This window comes from Oncorhynchus clarkii, chromosome 10, assembly GCF_045791955.1.
Source record: "Oncorhynchus clarkii lewisi isolate Uvic-CL-2024 chromosome 10, UVic_Ocla_1.0, whole genome shotgun sequence".
Taxonomy (NCBI): Eukaryota; Metazoa; Chordata; class Actinopteri; order Salmoniformes; family Salmonidae; genus Oncorhynchus; species Oncorhynchus clarkii.
The window spans coordinates 31,329,386-31,356,157 of NC_092156.1; the positions used below are offsets into that span (position 1 = coordinate 31,329,386).

The following is a 26,772-nucleotide window of genomic DNA, read 5'->3' on the forward strand; positions in this document are numbered from 1 at the left end:
TTTGTGCATTTTGGAAGCATTTGTTTATCATATTACCACCACACATGAGCCGCGCACAAGGCTTGACCCGGTGTTAAGTGTCCGCACTAAATTTCATTGCCTCCATCTACTGGAAGGCCTGCCAATATACTGGCAGTGAATTCCTGGAGGAAGATATGGCAATAAAAAAGAGCAATGATAGCCTCCTGCAAGCCGAGAGGAGAGGAGCCCTTTTTCCTTTTTTTCTCTCCTAGCAGCACACTTTATTGAGGTGTGACTTGGCACTGAGGCTGGCCAGGCAGCTCAGGGAGCTAGCTGTGACATGGCACTGAGGCTGGCCAGGCAGCTCAGGGAGCTAGCTGAAACATGGCACTGAGGCTGGCCAGGCAGCTCAGGGAGCTAGCTGTGACATGGCACTGAGGCTGGCCAGGCAGCTCAGGGAGCTAGCTGTAACATGGCACTGAGGCTCGCCAGGCAGCTCAGGGAGCTAGCTGTAACATGGCACTGAGGCTGGCCAGGCAGCTCAGGGAGCTAGCTGTGACTTGGCACTGAGGCTGGCCAGGCAGCTCAGGGAGCTAGCTGTGACTTGGCACTGAGGCTGGCCAGGCAGCTCAGGGAGCTAGCTGTGACTTGGCACTGAGGCTGGCCAGGCAGCTCAGGGAGCTAGCTGTGACTTGGCACTGAGGCTGGCCAGGCAGCTCAGGGAGCTAGCTGTGACTTGGCACTGAGGCTGCGGCTTAGTGAGATGGCTAGCTGAAAGCTGATATTGAAGTAACGACTCGGTGGCATGGATGGGGGGGCTCGGGAATAATGTAATTAATTGCACACAAATTTCTTTGATGAATAGTTATGTGGTGATAAGCACTCCGCTGAGCAGCTGAAGGTCTCAGGCTTCTCTCTCTTTGCAGCTGTTTCACTCTGGGAAAGCTTCTCATGTCTCTCTTCCTTCTCTTTCTCTCTCCTTCTCTCTCTAGTGTTGCCCCACACTCCCCTTTCTCTCTCCTTCTCTATCGCCTCCTACTCTTTCTCCCTCTCTATCTCTTTCTCTCTCTCCCTCCCCTTTCCTGTCTCCTCTCTCTGTCCTTCCTCCCTTATAGCCTAGGGGGATTCTGCTGTGGCCAGGGTGGGCAGGGGAGATGGAGGTGTTTTAAAATGGTAAGGGAGGCGATGGGTAGAGGAGGTATTTCGTTGCCACACGGGGTCCTATAACAAGGTAATCTGATATGATCTGAAAGAGTGGAGGTCTCCCGCTGCTCTTATTATCCTCCTACCACCTCTCCCTCCTTCCAGCACCTCACACCACTCAGTTCATTATTACATCTGGTAATTGTCCCCATAACTCAGTGCAGCTGACTACAGCATTATATGGCCATTTGTACAGAGGGAAAAAGGTGATTGCGTTGCAGCTGCAGAGAGGATGGATGTTAAAAGCATATTGATTTGTCTGTAATGTCGTCACAGATTTATGTCTGTGTATAAATGCAGCCTCAAGTGTACCCACCCCCACCACACACCTTCTACCCCCCCAACTCTGTAGTGTGCTGTGGCACCATTGCTTTGCTGTGAACCATCACATTCCACCACAGAGTGACTGTGATCGTGCTCTGTGGGCTAAGCCTGTCCTCAGGGTGCATTAGGCCTGTGGATCTTCCTGCCACTATTACAATAATGTCTGACTAGGTCGCCAGAGGTCACGGCATCCACTTGATCATGGTAACGGCAAAGAGGTATAAGAGTGAGATGGAGCGTTTCCATGGCAATCACGCCGCACCCCACAGAAATGTGAGACACTGATGAAAACTGCTGTTTCTGTTCTGCCCTTAGCTATAGTGACAGCTAGGCGACGTTGTCATTGGTGTCACAGCCAGAGCAGAGGCATTGGGCGGCTAAATATTCCAATAACCTCAAATGCAGTGAGCTCCCAAAGTATTGGGACAGTGAATTGTTGTTGTTGCTGTTTTGGCTCTGTACTCTAGCACTTTGGATTACAATGACTATGAGGTTAAAGTGCAGACTGTCAGCTTGAATTTGATGGTATTTTTAGCCATGTCGGGTGAACTGTTTAGAAATTACAGCTTTTTTTCTACATAGTCCCCCCGATTTTAGGCGACCAAAAGTAGTGGGAGAAATTCTCTGATATATGAATTAAAGTAGTCAAAAGTTTAGTATTTGGTCCCATAGTGAATAATGATGAGTGAGAAAGTTACAGACGCATAAATATCATACTCCTAAAATGCTAACTTCCCCTGTTATTGTAATGGTGAGAGGTTAGCATGTCTTGGGGGTATGATTTTTGTGAGTCTGTAACTTTCTCACTCATCATTATTCATGATTCATTCAGGACTATCCATAACCATGGTAGCATCCACATTAATGTAGAGGTCTTTAGGAACATATTATATTCTTATTTACAATAAAAGTGTCTACAAAATTACAGTACATGATTTACCATGAATTTCTATTGGGCACAAAATAATCTGAAACACGAGCAAAACAAACAGCAAATGCGTCCAACAAGTTTGTGAAGTCACAAGCTTGATGTAATCATTACGTGCTAGAAATATGGAACTAAATACTCAACTTTAGTTGACTTTTTCCACATTTTGTTACGTTACAGCCTTATTCGGAAATTGATTAAATATACTTTTTTCCTCAGCAATCTACACACAATACCCCATAAGGACAAAGTGAAAACAGTTTATTTTTTATTTTTGTAAATGTATTAAAAATAAAGAACCAAAGAATAATTTATTTACATAAGTATTCAGACCGTTTGCTATTAGAATCGAAATTTAGCTCAGGTGCATCCTGTTCCATTGATCATCCTTGAGAAGTTTCTACAACTTGATTAGTCCACCTGTGGAAACTTCAATTGATTGGACATGATTTGGAAGGCACCCACCTGTTTTTATAAGGTCCCACAGTTGACAATGAATGTCAGAGCAAAAACCAAGCTATGAGGTCGAAGGAATTGTCCGTAGATTTCCTAGACATGATTGGGTCGAGGCACAGATCTGGGGAAGGGTACCAAAACATTTCTGTAGCATTGAAGGTCCCCAAGAACACAGTGGCCTCCATAATTCTTACTGTAAATGGAAGAAGAAAAAGTTTGGAATCACCAAGACTGGCTGCCCGGCCAAACTTATCAATTGAGGGAGAAGGGCCTCGATCAGGGAGGTGACCAAGAACCCAGATGGTCACTCTGACAGAGCTCTTACAGAACTCTAGAGTTCTAATGTGGAGATGGGGGAACCTTCCAGAAGGACAACCATCTCTGCAGCAACTCTTTGGCCTGAATGCCAAGTGTCACATTTGGAGGAAACCTGACACCAACCCTACGGTGAAGCATGGGGGTGGCAGCATCATGCTATGGGGATGTTTTTCAGCGGCAGGGACTGGGAGACTATTCATGATCGGGGTAAAGATGAACGTAGCAAAGTATAGAGAGATCCTTGATGAAAACCTGCTCCAGAATGCTCAGGACCTCAGACTGGGGTGAAGGTTCATTTTCCAACAGGACGATGTCCCTAAGCACATAGCAAAGACAACGCAGGAGTGGCGTCGAGACAAGTCTCAGAATGTCCTCGAGTGACCCAGCCAGAAACTGGACTTGAACCCAATCGAACATCTCTGGAGAGACCTGAAAAGCTGTGCTGCAACGCTCCACATTCAACCTGACAGAGCTTGAGAGGATCTGCAGAGAGGAATGGGAGAAACTCCCCAAGTACAGGTGTGCCAAGCTTGTAGCGTCCATACACAAGACGACTCGAGGCAGTAATCGCTGCCAAAGGTGTTTCAACAACGTACTGAGTAAAGAGTACTTAAATAACTTGTGCAAAATACTTAAATAAATGTGCAAAAATGTCTACCAACCTGTTTTTGCTTTGTTATTATGGGGTATTGTGTGTAGATAAGGGTTGATTGTTTTCTTAATACATTTTAGAATAAGGCTGTAATGTAACAAAATGTGGAAAAAGTTAATGAGTCTGATTACTTTGGAAATGCACTGTATATGTGAATTTGTCCCAATACTAAAATGGAGGGACTACATTATGTACAAAAAGTGCGTTCATTTCTAAATGGTTCACCCAATATCGATGAAAATACCCTCAAATGTAAGCTGACAGTCTACACTTTAACCTCATAGTCATTGTACCAAAACAACAAATGTGTCACTGTCCCAATACTTTTGGAACTCACTGTATGTCAATTGGAACATGGGGATGTACTGTATTGGGAAATAAAGACGATGCTTCTGCTGTCTAATGCTTCTAAAAGAGACACTGAATGATGCATTTTAACTGTGTCTTCCCATGACCTCTATACCACACACAGACCAACTAAACACTAAACAAATAAGGGCAGTGGGACCCCAGTGAACCCTGATGCCCAGTGACAGGCTGTGACTGTGGGTGGCTGTGGACGTGGGGGGATGGAGGGCGCCTGTCTGGGGTGGTTAGAGCGCTCAGGCCTCAGAGCCAAACACAGGGTCAGGCCCGGGCCACGCTGGTTACCGCCGGTTACGCTCTGCCACACAGCTGCTGTCGGAATGATGACAGAGGAAGCTGAACCAGTGCTTTACAGGCCCTGACGGCCCCTGTGTCCCACTTTCACATTATGTTCTCCTCGGAAGAAATGCGTTGTGGGTTAACTGTGCCCGACTGTTTCCAACTGCTACTGTCTGCTGCCAGTCCAAAGGTGACACGCTATCACCACGGGGCTGATGGGAAATGTAGTCTCTCACCCCCCTATGCTTAGACGGGGATTATTGCTATGAATATCATCATATGTTTTTACTATTCATAATATAAGCATATCCTAGGCATTTGGCATGCCTTTTGTTCCATGAATAGTTTAAAGGGAAATCTTTTCATGCTCATCATTAGGGAATCTTGAAAAATGTAGTGTAATGTCTTGTCATTGGTTTGTCCTCAAGCTATACAGTAATCTGTGTGTGCTGTAGGCTAAAAACTCCTCCAGTTTCTTATGTTAACTGCTGAGTTGTGCAGCCTCCAGCCTTTCAGGTTTTTTGGGAGTTCTTTATAAGAACTTTGTGACATCTGCTGATGTAAAAAGGGCTTTTGATTTGATTTGTTTAAATCCATTATATATAGACCTCTGAAGGTAACATAAAGGAGATATTCAAAGTGTAGTTACTGGAAACCAAAGGGATTTGACAGTGCAGCAGAAAATAGAGCGTTTATTATAAGCAGCCCGTGCTAGCTAGTGGATTATCTATAAAACGTTCATGGTACTCCCTCAGTAGCAAGCAGCCGTAAAACTTCTCGAATGAGGGACTTGTTAATTTACGTGTTAAAGCAAATTAAAAATGTATAAGCGCTTTTAGGTAAATGAGATCCTCTTTCATTGCTGGCCTGATGGGAGGAATACTGAGAGGACAGGTTAGCTATGCTGAAAGCCGAACGCAGAACAACAATAAAAGCCCTTCAATTGTTCCAGGTTTTATTACCGCTGAGTTCCGCAGCTGCTGTTGTGCGTAACTAAGGGAAACCAGGAGCTGATAGCAACGGAATCCCACAGGAGCTAGCATAGAAAGCCGGGCCAGCTTTCACATTTTTTTGTGTGGCGGATGGAGGGGGGTGGGTTGTGTACAGCTCTGTCAAAAAGGCCTGCGTGGTTACACACATTAAGCAGGGCCCACTTTTGTGTTTGATTGCATTTAGTTGCTAGTGGAGCCCTTGGGAATAAGTCAATATGCTTGTAAAATTTGTCCGCAGCACTGGAAAAGCACTTTTCACTAAGTGGGTAGAGGAAATAATTGACTACACATGTTGACGATAATCCCGTAAAAACCTTCAAAGGCTGTTTTCAACCTCCATTCTAATGTGAAAGCGGCATCTTAAGGGAGATATTTCTTCCCTTGAAAATTCTCAAGTATGAAAATTGGTATTGTTCAGGTCATGTTTGGATAGATGAATAGCACTTCCTCAGCTCAGCAATACTGAAATAAAAAGCATTCCGTTTAAGTTAGTCTTCTATTGATTCAGCCTTCTTTTATAAACTAGGCTATCTGTATTGTAAGTGGCAGCCATCTCCTTTTGTGAGGCAGTTCTCCACAACAGTTAGCTTGGGCATTTGTATGGCCATTGAGGTAGCAGTGTCGTAGATGTTTAGTTGTTTAGTTCAGGGTGAGTGACATTACATCCAAATATGGAAGGTATCAGAGCTCCAACTTTCTGTGCATTCTAGAGATATAATACCTGGAATTTGCTTAACACCACAGCTCCGTGTAGATCTGGGTTTGCACAGTGCGGTGAAGGACATTACATACATCCTGTATGATGTGCTGTTCATTTTCCTGGTGAAGTTGGCTGTGGCCCCTTGCACTTTTCACACAATTGGAAACAAATTCATCCATTCCCTTTTGGCCCATGTAACATAAGAGATAACGTTACCAGTTATGATAGATCTACTCTAGGTATGTGTCATCTAGTCTAGGTATGATGTGTCATCTACTCTAGGTATGTGTCATCTACTCTAGGTATGATGTGTCATCTACTCTAGGTATGATGTGTCATCTACTCTAGGTATGATGTGTCATCTACTCTAGATATGTGTCATCTACTCTAGGTATGATGTGTCATCTACTCTAGGTATGATGTGTCATCTACTCTAGGTATGTGTCATCTACTCTAGGTATGATGTGTCATCTACTCTAGGTATGATGTGTCATCTACTCTAGGTATGATGTGTCATCTACTCTAGGTATGATGTGTCATCTACTCTAGGTATGATGTGTCATCTACTCTAGGTATGATGTGTCATCTACTCTAGGTATGATGTGTCATCTACTCTAGGTATGATGTGTCATCTACTCTAGGTATGATGTGTCATCTACTCTAGGTATGATGTGTCATCTACTCTAGGTATGATGTGTCAGCTCCAAACTACAGAATAGACGTCTCTATTTAGTTTGAATTTGGGGGAATATATATAATTTTGTTACTATCACATTGGAGATATAGAGGCATGGATACAACTATGATAGTGTGTAGGTTTTATTTAGGTTGCCCTCTGCCAAACAATCACACTGACTGGAAACACTTGTTAATTCTATACTTCAATAAATTCAGGAGGGGAAGGACGGGGGGATGTTTCTCTCCTAACATGAAACAGATTGAGGGAAAATAAGACCTTATTGTGTTGGAATTAATAGCAGATGCACTTAAGATGCACTAAATGTTTCATTAGATGCTAATGTCTTGCTGTGTTTTTAATTGATGTAAAATTAGCCTCTGGAATATTAAAACCATCTGTTTGTTAGCCATGTTCCTGCAGGGTGAATCTTTACCCAGGCTGTGTGGATGAGAAGGTCATTAAACGAATGCATCTGTATGTGTAATGAATATTCAGGGAGAAAAAGGTGTAGATTCACACGCAGAGCGCGGCAGATGTTTATTAAGCCTTCGCAGAAGGCAGGAATCGTGGGTCACAGGCAGGCAATGGTCAAACGCAGGTAGGCAGTCAAAAACAAACAATACCTCACAACCATACAAACAGAAAGAACTGAACTAAATAGGGAGCTGATGAGACCAGGTGAGAAACTATCAATGAAATCAATGAACAAAAAGAAAGACAGGGCTACGTTCCAGAACACAAAGAAACAGAGCTTCATTCAAGAACACAAAGAAAAAGAACACAAGGTTGACTAAGAAAAGAAAAGCAGAACCGTACAGTATGTTTCAACCTGCCTCTTAATTACTGTGTTTATATTGTTATTACATGAGCACGGAACAACAGAACGGGCATGTACAGATCACACATGCACGCTGCAAGTACATACACACACACGTGCATGAAGGAAAACACACACACACACACACAAGCACAAGCACACACACAGTACCCCCACCCACCCTTTCTGACTGCACGTATCATCTCTGTACTTGATGTTCTGGAAAGCAGCCATGGTGTGTTCACTGCAAGAGAAGAAACTGTAAAAAGTCAATGAAGGGATGAAATGTGAAATGACTGGCCAGAGTAATGAGAAGACCTAGACCATGATGATGAGCCACTGGTTGCTGCTACTGGGATGAGTGTCCAACTGAATGGACTACTAGTCTCTACACACACACAGACTAGTTTATCACTCAGATATATCTGTACTGGGAGGTCATTCATTCTCAGCTCAGCTTTTTGAAGGGGCTGATTTTTTGTGACCACCTTCCCCTTCATTTAGCATGTCTATTAACCACCGTTAAAGGATGAGTCCATCACGCCACGGAGCGGGCATGATCTGCACCTCGGAAAGAAGATTCATTCTCAGAAGTAATTTAAGGAGGCTTTAAGAGAAATTAAAGGGAACAACAAGTCGAGGGAGACATTTTGCTATTCACTGTTTAATAGCTGGTTCCTGCCTGGCCATGTAATGCATCTGAAAGATGATTTAGGCTTATTGAATTGGCTTTATTGGGGGATTGTTCTTTACACGTTTTCTGAGGTCAATTTCATCAAGATTTTGATGTCACAGAGTATATTTTCTACTGATTGATGGAGACCAGTGAGTGTACAGTATTTATACAATCAGTTAGTTTCACTTTGGGACATCAGTCATTTTGATGATACTTGAGCTGTTAGATTAATCAAAATCTATTTTACTCCAACATACTGTGACAGAATTATTGTCCAATGTGTCAGACTTTATTCTAAGAGATAAGGTAATGCAGACAAGCCCTTAAAATAAACACATACCCCGGATAGGTGCAGTGAAATGTGTTGTTTTACAGGGTCGTCCATAGTAGTATGGTGCCCCTGGAGAGAATTAGGGTTTAGTGCCTTGCTCAAAAGCACATCGGCATATTTTTCACCCTATCGGCTCAGATATTCAAACAAGTGAGTGACCCTTTCGGTTTACTGGCCCAATGCTTTAACCGCTAGGCTACCTGCCACCCCTTAGAGCTATCCCATCATTTCATGTGCTATGGATTGGCTTGAATTATGAGGACCACACAATTTATTTTCATAATATGCCTAATCTATTGTTTTCTTTACCTAAAGTTACAAAGGAAATGTGATCTATTTAATAAACACAAGAAACCAGCTAAATGTATAAAAGACTGTATAGCAGGAACAACGGCATGGTCAAAACCTGGTACTTTCACACTACTTGTCAAACATAGAGAACTTTTATACTACTGTAGTTGTTGGGGTGGGATTGGCATTAGATGTGGAAAGTCCGTGGGTGGCTTCAGATTTTTTGGTAGGATTCCATCGTGTCTTACTCATTGGAAGGAAGACGTTTGGTCCAGATCGGATATTGGGGACTATATTTATTGAATGTTATCTTAATCATATAATTTTAAATGGCCAATTTTGTGTTCAATCAATTAGCTTCATTTCTCAGCATTCACATTATATTTCAACAAAATAATGTTTCAGGAATGCTAATCGTATCTTTTACTAACTACGATATATGGGGCATAAACAGTGCACAGTGCCATCACTCCCATCTTTCCATGTCCTTACTTCAGGGCTCTATTACTGTGCCAGTGTGTATGCCCAGGATATTACTTCTCCCTCTCTCTGAAAATATGCAAACTCCCATCAGAGGAATTGGCCTTTAACAAGAAAAAAAAGGAGTGAAAATGTGGAGGGGAAGTGTGTTGAAGGTAATTAGTGCTATCACACATGCCGGAGCCCCTGTGTTTGAAGCTCTGTGTGTGTGTTTCTATGTCCTTGTGTTCCCTCCAGCACTGTTGCCTTGTGTGGCCTCGCTCTCTTATCTCCTCTCCCCCTTTAGGCCCATCTGGCTCTCTCTTATCACTCTCAGCACTCAGCCTGGCTCAGTCTTTCACCCACCACTGTATTCTCCCAAGGAAAGGATTCCTTTCACACTGCTAATGGCTACAGAGAAGGGAACATTCTCATTTTAATTATACATTTAATTCAAGGGCTCTTAAGACATTCCCCCTACCCTTTGCCAAATAAAATTTGATGGCCGGAATGAGGATGTATAATAAATACTTCACTCAAAAGTGACCTGAATAGTTCAGTCAGTCAGTCAGTCAGTCAGTCAGTCAGTCAGTCAGAGAGAGAGAGAGAGAACAGCCCCTCTTAGAGAATACAATCCCTCTGCGTGCTGTCTGTCGTGTCATACTCTGCCTTTTCTATTATGTGGCATTACACCTGTTTACTGCTCTCCTCCACAAAGGCCCTATAAAGCAGTTTTTTTCTGTGCTTTGAAATGAAGCATGCAAGGTTTTGCAAAGGTTTGGCAAGGCTGGCTGGTCTGGTCTGGTTTTGGTCTGGTCTTCTGGGTCTGGAAGGAAGGAGTATTGTGAGGAAGCTTCAGAGGACATGAATTGCGGACTTGGACCACAACGGCCCGTGGCCTCCCAGGAGTCCCACATTGTTATCTTCAGACTCCTGGAGGGCTCAGATGTTCTTGGATCGCACATCTTCCTCCTACTCTTTGCTCTCTTGCTTTTTATTTTCTGTGTCTTAGTGAGTCTGAAAGTGTCTGGAAAGTGACACCTGCTGAGCTCCTGTAGTCTCTGTATAAGGCTGTCTGTTTGTTGGAAGGGAAGGGAATACGGCTTTTGAAGATTTTTGAAGGCTTTTGTTTCTCTTCTCTGAAAGGTTGATAGGGATTTCACAGTGGGAGCTCATATGCTGGCTGTCTTGTCTGTCATTGGCAGGCTGGAGTGACTGCTGCTGGCTCAAGAGGCCTATAAACATGACAGATTTACACATACACCACAGCGCTTGCTGCCAACACGCACAGATTCATGAAATTTTTTTCTTCTGTCTGTTGGATAGGGATTCCCAGCTCAGTCTCCTCAGCCAATATCATCTATGTAAAGCTTAGAACCAAAGCCCTGTTGCAACATCTTCAGCATGTTAACGTGTGTCTGACTGTGTGTGTTTGTTGTCTTTCAGCTGAAGCCAGGCCAGAACAACTGCAAGGACAGCGACAGTGAGAGCGTGAGTGGAGGGTCCAAGCCTTTTGTCGGAAGCAGCTCCAGAGATAGGCTGAGTGACGTAAGTAAACAAACAAATAAGCACACAAACAAGACGTGACACTAACTGTATGCCTACACAGTACAATATAACTTAAACGCCTCATGAGCTTAGTTCAACTGTCGAACCCCATCAGAACTCAAAATATAAGCGTGTTTTACTCCAATGTTTGGAAACAAAGTGACTTGCTCCATCATTATCAGTCGGATTGACCCCAACCAACATTTCAAGCTTTATATATGGTTGAAAACAGGAGATTCTAAGCTTAACTAAGGATAACTTGTGTATCAACTCTGAAATTTAGCGCAGTAGAGTTAGTTACAACAGAGATATCCCCGATCAGCTCTTTAGAGAAAATCTGCCCTGAAGTTTGCTGTATGTTTTCAGCGTGACACTGTTTGCATTTTGCAACACAAGTGTACTGTAGAAGACATTATGTCTGTTATTTGGCATAACTTGTAGCTTGCTTCCTAGTCATTTAAAAGTTTGACAAGTTAATGTGTTTAAAAATTAGTTTGTGGGTAAGCTAGCAAGCTAAACCGCTAGTTAGCTAGCGTGTCAGTTGATTGTTAGCTAGCCAATGGCTCATTTTGAAAGTTGGATCTTACAGGATCGTCTGAGGCTTTAAATACCACACTGATTTTGACATTCAAAATAATTTTGTTGGCTAAAAAACATGTTCAGGTGATTTCTTTTTGAATCCCAAAACAGACAATGTCAACATTTAGCCTCAAACATGTTTCTACTGCTGATTTCCACTTTAAAGGCGATCTTTGGGTTGATTTGTGTCTTTGGTGAAGATTGCATGAGGTTTGACAAGGTAAGTTTAAGTTACTCAAACTCAAGAAGATTCTGATTAAGATACATTGTGTGCTGCATATCACAGCCAACAGGTAAGTTCTGCTGATGCTGTGGACTGATAAAAACGTCATGTGATTTGCATTGGCCCTACACCAATAAGAAGATCTCCAGCCTGGTGTTGTCATTGGCTGTCCGCCAGGCTCCTTCTGGTGAACAGGGCTGTACAGTTACAGTTAGTGTTGTAACCATATACTGTACACACAGAGGTTTAGTACTGGAATAATGACATCCTATTTACCCAGTGTCTTGTTCCTCAGTCTCCGTTCTTTAGAATCTAAATGTAAATGTATTTCATTTATTTATTCAACCTTTATTTAACCAGTCAATAGAGATCAAATTCTTATTTACAAAGATGGCCTGGCACATAGGGTGAGAGATCCCTCTCTGTGCTGGCTTGGATATGTAAGGAGAGCAGACTGGTGCTAGGAAGGCTCTAAGGCTCTGTAAAGGCCTGCTATACAATCTGGCAGACCCCAGCCATTTTACATCTACAGAGGCGCTGCTATCAGATATGGTCCATAATTAAAACTGTCAGTTGGAAGGTGAAGCCAGTTGTTGACAAAGACACGGAGAGAACGAGTGAAGCAAAATGAATTCTGATGTGTAGCTATAGGATGCTTGGCCAGGCATGAAATGAAATAAGTAATTTGATGTCGACATCATACATTTAAATGATACCTGCTGCTTCACCTCGCCCTACTGTACTGTAGTAGCAAGGCAGACAGAGAGAGAAAGAGTGAGCGAGTGAAATCGGAGAGAGAGAGATAGTGTGTATAAAGACAAACAACGATAAAAAAATGAAACTGTGGATGGACACAGTTTTATCACTTTGAATAACTGATAGCCACCGCTGTGCGTGGCATGGAAAATGAACAACAGCCTTTAATTTACCATCCATTAGTCCACGCTGAGCAATATGGGCTTGGAGAAGAAGACTTACACAGTGCTGTCATTCAGGGCCTGAGGAGAAGACGGACATGTGATAACCTTTTGGTTTAAATTATAGGGCAACATAGTCCAATGTATTGAATAATAAAATAGAGAGTATGATTCGATGTGGAGCTATACATTATATGTGGACTTCAGGATTGGAATGTGAGAGAGTCATCCGTTTCTTGTCCTTTGTGGTCTTCCTTTAAACAAAGTGCAACTTATAAAAGCTTCATAAAGCATTCATAAAGGCTTCCTAAGCACTACATAAGTGGGTCATGAATCATATAACCCATATGTCATGCTCTATAAAGGATTCATAAATGTGACAAAACCCCACTATGTCAAATGTTACATAAACTAGTGTTTTTTTAAAGAGTGACATAAGTACTGCTTAAAGGTGCACTATGCAGAAATTGCTCCACCATTTTCTGGTTGCTAAAATTCTAATAGTTTGCTTAATTTCAGTTTATCTGATATAACAAGCAAGTGTAGAGTATTTGTATTTGTATTTATTATGGATCCCCATTAGCTGCTGCACTCTTCCTGGGGTCTGGCAAACTAAACTTAAGCACGGGAACCATATAAATAGCGCACCTAAAACAGATCTACTGTTTCCTAGACTTGCTTTCAATGAGAATGACAGATCTATAACTCACATTTCTATGTGCATTTGATCAGATCGCCCAAAAAGTTACGTATTGCAGCTTTATTATAGGCTTTATAAATCATATTAAATTGACGCTTCACAAGCATCTATAACCTTGTCATGTCATAATCTACAAAATAACTAGGAGAGCCCAACCTCTTTCCATCTTGGGTGCATAGCCAATATTGTCCCTGACCCTAACCTTCCCCAAAATGCATTGCTGCAATTATTGTACACCCTAATTGCCCAGTGTTTGAGGATAAATGCCTCATATTACTTCCCTCTCTTTCAACTCACATACCTCTGAATGTGGTAACACATCTTGTATGTCCTGAAATGATCTTTACTTCTGTTTGAACATTTCTTTAACCCATCCATAAGTTATGTGTTGTGGTTGTTAAGATATTTTTGTCCTCCACATTATCTTTCACCAAGACAGCCTTTTATCCACAATGTGTGTCCTGTGAGAGTTGAATAAAGCCAGTCCTCCACAATATCTATCTACCTGTCTGGCATGGAGGGCCAGAGGGCCTGTCCTCTCTGTGTGTCTGAAGGGAGATGCTGAAAGCTGGGCTGCGTGAGGACAGTGTTTTTGCCACTTTGAAAGAGTCACGCTATAAGAAGACCCATCTCAGGCCCCCACGGGCCTCTGAACAGTCCCGCCTGGCCACGCTGTAAAAACCCACTTCACACATCGCAGGAGGCGACAGCTGAGACCTCTGTAGCAGGACCACTGCCCCAGATGGAGGGTGAGGAGAGGGAGATGGGTTGAGAAAGGGGGAGGGGAGTATGGGTGAAGAGAGGGAGAGGGGGTGGAGTGAGAAAAAGTGGGTGAGAGAGAAGAGGGGTTGAGATCCTGTGAAAGCCATGTTGATAAACCTGAAATATGGTCTGATTTTCTGGCTTATAGTAGGCACCTGTGAAGAATGTGATACAAGGCCGGCCTGTTGCTTAGCTTGAAATATTCACCAAGGCCAACCCTAAATGTAATTCATATTGCAACATGTACACATGCACACACACTTGTGTGCACGCACACACGCGCATGCCACACACAGTGCATCAAAGTGAGTTATTAGTCCTATGGAGCAGTGTGAGGCAGGGCTATGAGTAACCCTGGCCATTTGTTAGACAACAACAGTTTACTAATGATGTTTGCTAAAGGTCTGCCTGCTCCCCTTTCACCCTCTGACTCAGCCTCCTGTGCTACCCAGGTCCTGCCTGGAGGAACAGAGAGGACTGGATAGGTCAGCCTGGACCCCATATCCTCTCTCTCTCTCTCTCTCTCTCCCTCTTTCCTAGGCAACTCATTAGGTCCTACAAATGGCACATCAGCCTCATTGGGGTTAGCCTTAACCCCAAACCCCAGCTAAATTGGCAGGTAATGCTATATTTACTCTGAAGCCTATTGTCCCCTTTAGGAAGATTTGATAGGCGTTGGGTTCACAGCAGGCATACAGGCCTCCCCTCCCCACCACCATTGCCACCCTCTGCCCCCGCCCCATCTCCTCCAGCCACCATCCCCATCCTGGGTGGCAGGAGTCAGACAGGAGTACTGGGCAGAGGGAGTCTGCTGGATGAGGGTGGGCTGGGAGTATTCAGTCGTGTTTAGTCTCTGCGGCAGAGGTGAAATGCCATCATTATCCGGCTGCTTATCAAATAAATTGGCAATTACGGGGCTTGGAATGCGAGAAAACAGCACATTACTCTTTTTTTTTGTTATTACCCAAGGCCCTTGATGAGAGATGGGCGAGAGGGAGAGAGAAAGGCCTGAAAGCGTATCATAGCCCGCCAGTCAGTGTCCATCGAGGCAGGCAGTCAAATGGGGACAGGAAATAAATAGATTTTGAAATAACAACATTTGATCCACTAATTCACCATGATCATTCTCCCTTATTTGTCCAGTTGTTTTTTCCCGTTGACAGATCCATTCTTTCAAGCATCAGCACAGAAGTTTGTGAATTGTAAGTACCATAATTTATGCTCAACTCTCATTAGCAGCTTTATGGCCATAGAAATACTGATGCAGGTCTCTAGAAACGTTCAGTCTAATACTCATATTGACGGCATATACAGTGCCTTGCGAAAGTATTCGGCCCCCTTGAACTTTGCGACTTTTTGCCACATTTCAGGCTTCAAACATAAAGATATAAAATTGTATTTTTTGTGAAGAATCAACAACAAGTGGGACACAATCATGAAGTGGAACGACATTTATTGGATATTTCAAACTTTTTTAACAAATCAAAAACTGAAAAATTGGGCGTGCAAAATTATTCAGCCCCCTTAAGTTAATACTTTGTAGCGCCACCTTTTGCTGCGATTACATCTATAAGTCGCTTGGGGTATGTCTCTATCAGTCTTGCACATCGAGAGACTGAAATGTTTTCCCATTCCTCCTTGCAAAACAGCTCGAGCTCAGTGAGGTTGGATGGAGAGCATTTGTGAACAGCAGTTTTCAGTTCTTTCCACAGATTCTCGATTGGATTCAGGTCTGGACTTTGACTTGGCCATTCTAACACCTAGATATGTTTATTTTTGAACCATTCCATTGTAGATTTTGCTTTATGTTTTGGATCATTGTCTTGTTGGAAGACAAATCTCCGTCCCAGTCTCAGGTCTTTTGCAGACTCCATCAGGTTTTCTTCCAGAATGGTCCTGTATTTGGCTCCATCCATCTTCCCATCAATTTTAACCATCTTCCCTGTCCCTGCTGAAGAAAAGCAGGCCCAAACCATGATGCTGCCACCACCATGTTTGACAGTGGGGATGGTGCGTTCAGGGTGATGAGCTGTGTTGCTTTTACGCCAAACATAACGTTTTGCATTGTTGCCAAAAAGTTCAATTTTGGTTTCATCTGACCAGAGCACCTTCTTCCACATGTTTGGTGTGTCTCCCAGGTGGCTTGTGGCAAACTTTAAACAACACTTTTTATGGATATCTTTAAGAAATGGCTTTCTTCTTGCCACTCTTCCATAAAGGCCAGATTTGTGCAATATACGACTGATTGTTGTCCTATGGACAGAGTCTCCCACCTCAGCTGTAGATCTCTGCAGTTCATCCAGAGTGATCATGGGCCTCTTGGCTGCATCTCTGATCAGTCTTCTCCTTGTATGAGCTGAAAGTTTAGAGGGACGGCCAGGTCTTGGTAGATTTGCAGTGGTCTGATACTCCTTCCATTTCAATATTATCGCTTGCACAGTGCTCCTTGGGATGTTTAAAGCTTGGGAAATCTTTTTGTATCCAAATCCGGCTTTAAACTTCTTCACAACAGTATCTCGGACCTGCCTGGTGTGTTCCTTGTTCTTCATGATGCTCTCTGCGCTTTTAACGGACCTCTGAGACTATCACAGTGCAGGTGCATTTATACAGAGACTTGATTACACACAGGTGGATTGTATTTATCATCATTAATCATTTAGGTCAACATTGGATCATTCAGAGATCCTCACTGAACTTCTGGAGAGAGTTTGCTGCACTGAAAGTAAAGGGGCTGAATAATTTTGCACGCCCAATTTTTCAGTTTTTGATTTGTTACATTTTTTTGAAATATCCAATAAATGTCGTTCCACTTCATGATTGTGTCCCACTTGTTGTTGATTCTTCACAAAAAAATACAGTTTTATATCTTTATGTTTGAAGCCTGAAATGTGGCAAAAGGTCGCAAAGTTCAAGGGGGCCAAACACTTTCGCAAGGCACTGTACACTGGTCGTGAAAACCGTTTCTGGACATCAGAACAGAGGGGTGTGTTTCTTTGTTAACAACAGCTAGTGCGCGATATCTAATGTTAAGGAAGTCTCAAGTTTTTGCTTGCCTGAGTTAGAATACCTTATGATATACTGCAGACCATACTATTTACCAAGAGAGTTTTCATGTATATTTTTCGTAGTCTATTTACCAGCAGAAACTGATGCTGGCATAAGCAAACAAGAAAATGCACATTCAGAGGCTGTGTTTCTCATGGTCGGTAATTTTAACGCAGGGAGAAAAACATCTGTATTACCTCATTTTCACCAGCATGTTACCCGTGCAACTAGATGCGACTAAACTCTAGTTCACGTTTACTCCACAAAGAAATGCATACAAGTCCCTCCCTTGCCATCCTGTTGGCAAATCAGACCATAACTATCCTCCTGTTTCCTGCTCACAATCAAAAACTGAAACAGGAAGCACCAGTTACGCATTCATGTGGCAGGGCTTTGCAAACTGTCACGGATTATAAAAGGAAACCCAGCTTTGAGCTGCCCAGCGACGCGAGCCTACCAGACGAGCTAAATGCCTTCTATGCTCGCTTCGAGTCAAGCAACACTGAACTATGCATGAGAGCAACAGCTGTTCCCAACGACTGTGTGATCTCGCTCTCCGTAGCCGATGTGAGTAAGACCTTTAAACAGGTTAACATTTACAAGGCCTAATGAAATACCAGGATGCGTACTCAGAGCATGCTGGTTATGGCTCACATCAACAGTAAGTAAGCATTTCACTGTTAGTATACACCTGTTGTTTACGAAGCATGTGACAAATAACATTTGATTTGATTGGATTTTGATTCAGGAGACAGTGCTGATACAGTAGGTGTTTTACTGCTTATATAGGGGTGATTCTATGACCGAAACTATGACCGAATAAGACCACAATTTTTTTTATTTTCACAAAATATAATCAAATCGAATGGTCCTTTGGAGGAAGGATTGTTGACATATATTTGACATTTGTATCTAAAAGCAAAATTGTGAAATACTATGATTAATCAAAGTTTGCTTATTTATGACATTTTGGCCTTACCCAGGCCTCCTTTAAGACTCCATAATGGTTCATTTGTAGGTGCTACAAAGCAAAGATTGGTATCATATGAAGCTTTACTGCTTGTTCTGTAATATGAGTAGTATTTTGATTTCAATAAAACATGTCTTACATTCATTTATGAATATTGAAAAATATACAAATGTTTTATATATATATATTTATTGAACATAATACACTATGGGCATATCAAAGTTCCAGTGGGATCTCTGCTAGTTGGAAAGTTATGGTACATTGTATACAGTGTAATTGGCATAGTAGGCTATGTAACCAATCACAGCCCTCCTTTTACTTGCATCATTGCACATCCTGCAAATCACCAGCAGTTGGCAACAATTTATTTGATCCATTTTCACCTTCACTCTGTTGGTAATGCGTACAAATTGGATCAGAAGTCTAAAAGTAGCATATATCCCACTTAGAACATTGATATGCCCGTAAAGTAGTCTCGAAAACCCGACCCTATACAACACAGTGACTAGGGTCTGGTTTCAATAATGGATTTTTTTGTCATACAGGATATACGTCACTGCTTATGTCAATAATGGGAAAAAATCACGAGGCAGACATGCCAGAACGTCGCACTTCAGAACCAAAGTTTGCAGGCAAAACCTTTGCAGTGGTTTTAGTTAAGGTAGTTGATGCAAACTAGCCACTTGTGAAATGCACTTAAAAAAAATAACCTCTGTGATCTCCATCTTGCTAGCTCCTATTTTGTATTTTAAACAAGATGATAAAGTGACATAGTTCCTCTGTGCCAAAAGAGTCTATCATTAAAACCAGACCCTAGTCACTGCGTTGCCTAGGATCGTGTTTGAGACGACCCGTAGAGTATATTATGTTCAACAGTATATTTTACAAATTAGAAAATCATGTTTATATTTTTTAATATTCATAAAGTCATGTAAGAAAATGATTTAAATATAAACACTACTCATATTTCAGGGCAAATAGTAAAGCTTCATGTGTGTCCAGATTTCTCTATTGAGGTTTATGTCAAATGTAAGTGATTCGATATTTATTTTTTTGTTGTACTTTTTACCTCTTTTTCTCCCCAATTTCCTGATATCCAATTGGTATTTACAGTCTTTTTCCATCGCTGCAACTTCCATACAGACTCTGGAGAGGCGAAGGTCGAGAGCCATGCGTCCTCCGAAACACGACCCGCCAAGCCACACTGCTTCTTGACACACTGTTCGCTTAACCCGGAAGCCAGCCGCACCAATGTGTCAGAGGAACCATCGCACCCCTGGCGACCGTGTCAGCGTGCATGCACCCGGCCCGCCACAGCAGTCGCTAGAGCGAGATGGGACAAGGACATCCCAGCCGGCCAAACCCTCCCCTAACATGGACAATGCTGGGCCAATTGTGCGCCGCCTCATGGGTTACCCGGTCACAGCCGGCTGCGACACAGTCCGGTATCAAACCCCTATCTGTAGTGATTTCGTTAACACTGCGTTGCAGTGCTTTAGACCGCGCTTTAGACTGCTTTGCCATTCGGCAATTTCCTTATTTTTACACTTGTATAAGTACAGACACTTCGATCCCAGGCTTTTAAAAACAATATATGTGGGGCTCAAAACAGGTGGGGCGAACACAAGATGTCAAATGGGCTTTGGAATATTTACCAGTTGCAGTTGGGATACAAGTGCAATGTTCTCTTTTTGTTTCAATTCAATTTTTCCCCAAAAAATTGGCAGACTCGAGTGGTTGACACTATCAAACACATAAGTAAGTGGTCACTCCGTATAGGGCTTAGGGCCAACAGGTTATTTCAACATAATGTGCAGGTCTGTCTACGTAATGGGCAGGTCTTTCTCACTGCCTGGAAGTTCTGGCTGCTATGATTGTATAGAGCGCAATCAGCTCAGCTGCTTTTTATGGTGTTGGAGGGCACTGAGCGTGGGCATGATGCTAATACATACCCAACCCTCCAGTAAGTTGTGATGAACTCATTTACAGAACTCTGTTTTGGACTAGACTGACTTTATGACCAAATTATCCTATTTAGACTTTGTAGTAAATTTTAACACTAGAATAAATGTTTCTGACTCATATCAATGCCACATAGCCCATTTAAAACCAGAGAAGTTGGTTCTAAGGAGCAGTTGACCTTTACATTTTTTCAAACAGCCCTTCTGTGAAGTAGAAATGCTGGTCTTTTTTTGTCCTGGTTTCATTAGGAATCACCCTGTAGCCTTATACTGTTCTCTCCCTGAGCCCACCTGATAGTCCCATAGGTCATATGGAAGTCGTTTGGTTGTAGCTGTGTTAAGACTGGTCAATGGGTGTGCTGTTGCTCAGGACAGTCCTAATAGGACATGGAGTGTTTCCAACCCAAATTAAAATGTGAAAACTGTGGGTTCCTGTGGAATTCATCCGTGTCCAACGTCTTAGAACGTTGCTTTGTAATGAAACCTCTGGAAATGATATCTGGAAACATCTAACCTCTCATATCCATGTCAATCTGAGTTTTTTCTGCTGAAATGGAGCAAGAAGAACAGTCTCCCTCCAGGCTGGTAAACCTGAACCTAGTTATTAGTGGCTTTTAATGAATACATGACAGTATATTTGGAATTCCTTCACGCATGTGGCAAAACGATTCTAACTCTCAAATTACCACATTTGAAAAGCGATTAATGTCATATAATATAGTTGTTGTTTTTAATGATTACTGTGATTATTTCATTTGCTCCAACTTATGAAGAAACCACAACGTTTTTGCTGGTATTTTGTTTTTCAACCTCACAGTACTTTTCATGCCCCAGGGTCTAATGAATTTGTATGTATTTCTCCGTGCCTGGCTGTGTACAAAGGGGATCTAGCCCTTACATTGACCAGGTTGTGTAATCTGGTCAAAGCAGGTCTGTGTGACATTGTGTCCATCCCACCTCCTCAGTACATATTTTGATTATTCCCTGACACACTACTGAAAATGAGGTCACAGCCCCCCTATAATTTGAGATATGCTGGCCAATTTGCTCCGACATGGAAGTTGTAATTGCTAGCATCAATTAATTATCCACTTCCAGAGATTTTTTTCCATCCTCTTTCTTTCTTTCTCTCTCTCTCCCCCCTCTCTCTCGCTATGTTTCTCTCTGTCTCTCTATAATTTAAAATGTTCCTTACTAGAGACAATCATTTAGATATGGAAGTCAGAATGTTATACCTATAATTAGTTAATTATTCTAGTATCATCCCCCTAATTTCTCCTGCTCAGTCAGAGATGGGTTGGTTGTCAGTGTGTGAATGGAGGAGAAACAGTAGGAACACAACACACAGGCAGCCACACACACACACACCAAGCATTTATTTTGACGTTTTGGTTAAACTTAAACATGGCTGCCTGCAGAGCAAGCACACACTGAATAAACCTGCCACCTTCCTTTCTTGCCCCCTGATGTTACAGTGCCTGGCCTCAAACAACACCCCACAATCATCAGTCCTATAATGATTTGTAAGTAATCTCAGAGGAACATGCACATGCTCTGATCATGGTATTCTAACACAAACACACTTATAATTTCACAAAAATGTACGATCGGATTGAAATTAGTTAAGTAAAACATTAGAAATCTTAAAAATGACTCATTTTCAGAGTAAGGCAGGGAAATTGTATTTATTCATGAAAAAGCCTGGAAGATACTGCTTGTTTACCCAATATTTTCTCAGAAGTTATGAGCTTCCTAACAGATGCAGTACACTTGTCTACGAGCACTATTTCGATCTCTCCCTGTGATTCATTATGTCTGTGAACATCATCTAACTATGTACAGCTAGCTAGCTAGAGGACATGGGTCTGAGAAAGAGAAAGAGAGAGATCTTGAACTACCTCTCCTTTAAAGCGGACAGATGAATAGGCTCTCTTGAGGAAGAGGCGAGACGTGGCTTATTTCCGCCTCTAGCGTTTCAATCAATCCCCATCTCTCCCCCCCTCTCGCTCTCTCTCTTGCCCTCTTTCCCTCTCCCTCGTACACTCCCCCGTCTGCTCCGGCGGCGCTCCCTCTCTCTCTCTTCTTGTCTGCTCTGGCTTGTCGTTCAGGGCCTCATAGTCGGGGTGTCAGGAACAGATTGTGACACTTTGTGACACGGCAGTCGGGGAGAATTACGGCGCGCCTCTGTCCCACTGTCATCTCCCGACAGCCAACTGTCCATCAGGGTTTCAGAGATGGGCCCTCTGGTACTGCTCTAAAGTTCTCTTTCTCACACACACACACACACACACACACACACACACACACACACACACACACACAAAGCTCCACGGGCGCTGGAGAGAATGCCGCCACCGCTCACAAGTTTTTAACAAGCGCCTGGGTGGATCTAATCTTCTAAAATATAATTAGTGTCAGAAAAGCATGATAATGTGACGGTGTGCAGTGACCTCAGAGCAGCCTTTACGTGTCATAGCGGCCTGCCTGCCTGTCGCAGCGTAGTTCATCTCTGCTAATTATTTACTGTAGCTCAGGGCCTCTGCCATCCTTAAAAAAAGGCATTTGGTCATCCTATTTAATACAAAACACCCCATGTGTCATCAATGGAATATTGTGACATTAAGGGATGTTATTGCAGTATATCTAATTGAATGTACTGTGTCATATTATTATAATTAAATATAAAGGCTATTTGAATTAAATGAGATGTTCACATACTGGTTCAAGCTGACTTGTGCAGGTAGGACATATGAAAGGAGAGACATTCTACTAGAAGATTAATGGATTTCAGTGGTGGTGCTGAATGTCATTGTTGAAGGTTGAAAGTATTGAGTGTCTGAATTCTATCCATATGTTTTCGGGAATTACATAAATAGAATCAGCCTGAATCCATTCTGACTTATCAAGCCTTCGCCACTGCCAGAGCCTCTGCTACACTTGCCAATCCTATTCCATAGAATTTCCACTGAAATTGGGCATGGATCATGGATCGTGGATAATGGATTACGAACAGCCAGCATCACCATCCTGTTTTGCTTTTCCATTCGTGTCACTCTTTGGCTACATATTGCATCCGCACCCCCTGTAACCCAACCACATTTGTTTTGTCAGATCAGGTTCTGGTAGTGGAGCCTCTTCCCTTTGGTTGTGTCCAAAATGGCACCCTATTCCCTATGCAGTGCACTACTTTTGACCAGAGCCCTAAGGGGAGGACCTTTTGTTCTCTTCCTCTCGGTATGGAGGCTGTTCCGGTGGGGTAAGTTGAATAAGTGAAGCCCAAAGGATTCTCTCTTCACAATGGTCTCACTCTGATTGGATGCATGCGGAGGGAGCCCAAGGAGAGAGCACCGGTTGCCATAGCAATGAGAGCAATGTGGGAACAGGGTTGTGTGAGTGAGAAAAAAGGAGGGGAAGAACAAGATGCATTCTTTAGCAGTAGGAAACACACTACATCAACCAACATACCCCCTTCCTCTCTCTCTCAGAGAAACACACATATATATATACACACACACACACACACACACTCACTCATACACATACAAACTGCATCACGCATACATCTCTCTCTAGACCCCCTGCGGAGAAGCCTGGCTCGAGCCGCATCCTTCAATCACAATGTCTTGGTGGGGGTGCACCTACTGTAGGCCCAGGCTGGAAGCCAGAGGAAACACAATTCAGCTCACCAGGAGCACAGCACATTCCCGGCTCCCCCTCATAAACATGATTACCGGTCGCTCACGACTGGGTATCACTTACCTCTCCTGGGCCAACAAATCATCATGACCCCTCTTCCCTTCCTTTCCATTGTTCTCCCCTCTTCTGCTCGTCAGAGCACTGTAAATATCACAGACATCTTTCCCTTGACTTTTTATTTGACGGTGTCTGTCTTTAGGACAAATCTAACATTCTCCCACTCCCTGACTTCTCTAATGCTTTCGCCATCTGACTACGTAGAGTCTACAAGGAATTAAGGAAAACCTACCTGAATAGAGAGAGTGTGTGTGTGTTCGTGTGTGTGGATGGGTGTATACACTGAGTGTACAAAACATTAGGAACATGACATAGACTGATCAGGTGAACCCAGGTGAATGCTATGATCCCTTATTGATGTCACTTGCTAAATCCACTTCAAATCAGTCTAGATGAAGGGGAGGAGATGGGTTAAAGACATATTTTTAAGCCTTGAGAGAATTGAGACATGGATGGTTTGTGTATGTGCGCCATTCAGAGGTTGAATGGACAAGACAAGAGATTTAAGTTCCTTTGAATGGGGTATGGTAGTAGGTACCAGGCCCACCGGTTTGTGACAAGAACTGCAACGCTGCTGTGTTTTTCATGCTCAACAGTTTCCCGTGTCTATCAAGAATGGTCCACTACCCAAAACTTGACACAACTGTAGGAAGCGTTGGAGTCAACATGGGCGAGCATCCCTGTGGAACACTTTCGACACCTTGTAGAGTCCATGCCTCAACAAATTGAGGCTGTTCTGAGGGCAAAAAGGGTTGTGGCTCAATATTAGTAAGGTGTTCCTAATGTTTTGTACACTCAGTGTATATATTCATGTATGTGTGCTAGGGTGTGGGTGGGCGTCCTAGGTAAAGGGGGGTGAAACTTTGGCTTTTGGGCATGGGGTGGGGGGGGTTACAGTATGAATGTTTATTGTCTGGGGAGTCCACAACACAGTTCATGGCCCCTCTGTCTCCCCTCTTTCTCTCCTGTATCTCTGGGCCAAACGCAACACTTTCATATACGTCTCCTCTCATGCATGTGACCCTGCTGGGTTTCCCCTTTAACAGTCTATCATAGGTCTACTGTGTAATCTACGCTCCGCTTCAGACTGGAGCTGAACCTTTCATCTGTTAACCATGTCAAGTTGATGTCTCGGACAACATCTTAGTATTTTAATACATGACAGGGTTAATGATTTAAAGGTTCTGTTCCAGTGAACAAGCAGTTAGCTGACAGAAATCCTCAAAGAGTGTGTTGGGACTCCAGAAGTATCTTTCAGACTGTTGTTGAAACGTATGAATGAAAGCTGGGGGCTGGACGTGCCGAGCCTGTTGTATAACCAATACCTCCCTGCCTCTTTTTAGTGATCAGGGAGTAGCCCTGCCTGGCTCCCCCAGCTAGCAGCACTTAGACTCAGTGGATTACTGTACACTGGCTAGAGCAGGGCAGGTGGGGCTGACTTTATCCTTACTAGACCCCCAAGGAAATGACATGCTCTCCGGGTTGTTTAGCTTTCAGCACTCAGTTAATTCATCTGGCTTTATACTGTTGTTGCCTACTACTGTAGCTCTGTGCATGCAGTGCATGAAGTGAAATAATGTGTAGGAGAGAGGAAGAAAGAGGTAGTGGGCTAGGCATGGAAAACTCATTTGTTGTCCTTAGTATTATGCTAGGAATGTCGGGAGAGATTTTCTGTCTTACGTTCTGAGAACGATCTGATATTATGTTTTAAATGGGTTTTGAGTTGAGCCCAGTGTTTCTCCGTTTTGACAGGCTCCACTTTACAAGGCTGTCCATGTGTATTAGGCCAGTGTTTTTTCTCTGCTTGGGAGAAGGGCATGTTCTGTCTTATTCAGGGCCTGCGAGGCTGACTGGATTACTATGAGGCTTTGGATGGGAGGAGGGCATGTTCTGTCTTATTCAGGGCCTGCGAGGCTGACTGGATTACTATGAGGCTTTGGATGGGAGAAGGGCATGTTCTGTCTTATTCAGGGCCTGCGAGGCTGACTGGATTACTATGAGGCTTTGGATGGGAGAAGGGCATGTTCTGTCTTTTTCAGGGCCTTCGAGGCTGACTGGATTACTATGAGGCTTTGGATGGGAGAAGGGCATGTTCTGTCTTATTCAGGGCCTGCGAGGCTGACTGGATTACTGTGAGGCTTTGGATGGGAGAAGGGCATGTTCTGTCTTTTTCAGGGCCTGCGAGGCTGACTGGATTACTATGAGGCTTTGGATGTCACATCACTTCTATTTTAGAAGCCAGCGTAATTTCCCTTAAACCATAAGGCAAATAAATAAAATAAAAAAATATATCGATAAGAAAAAAAGCCCCCGGAATTATAGTTTTCAGAAGATTTTTCCAGCGACATTATTTCCCTCATGTCACTGGCGTATTTGGAGTCAGAATGGAATTGCCAGCAGTGAAAAAGCAAGACAAAAGGTTCACGAGAAGAGAAATAACATTTTCATTGGTTTTTGCTCCCGTGGGCATCCAGTAAATAGAGGCTTCCAGCAATTAGAAACAGTTATGTGGAATCAATTTTTTCTCTCCCATTGTTAAGGATTGCTTTTAAGGCTCACTTATCCATCTGCAATCTAGATGTCAGACCCCAGGAATCCGAAGGATGGCTGCAGTGATGTCATATTTTATGATACACGAGGGCTTGCTGAGGCCTCCCTATCCCTGGCCCTCCCACCGTCTTTGTTTATTTCCCATCTCTCTCGGAGATTCAGTTTAATATGTGCTCCTGTTTATACAGTATGTTTCCTTAAGTCTAATTATCATGCTTTGTTCAGAGCAGCTAGCTGAAGCCTCACCATTAACTGGAGTCAGTGTGTGGTTTTAGGTAGGTGAGATTGGTTTCTGCCATTTTGGATATTATTTGTGAGGTTGGGAGCTCTGT

At 43.0% G+C, this 26,772-nt stretch overlaps 1 protein-coding gene across 3 annotated transcripts in view; it reads left to right on the forward strand.

Annotated features, from left to right (window-relative positions):
• Positions 1-26,772, forward strand: part of LOC139418262 (autism susceptibility gene 2 protein-like) — a 458,234-nt gene that overhangs the window by 163,679 nt on the left and 267,783 nt on the right. For all 3 annotated transcript variants that reach the window (XM_071167588.1, XM_071167586.1, XM_071167587.1), the window contains exon 3: positions 10,879-10,980. In XM_071167588.1, coding sequence (XP_071023689.1) covers positions 10,879-10,980 — 102 coding nt within the window. The remainder of the gene's footprint in view (positions 1-10,878; positions 10,981-26,772) is intronic.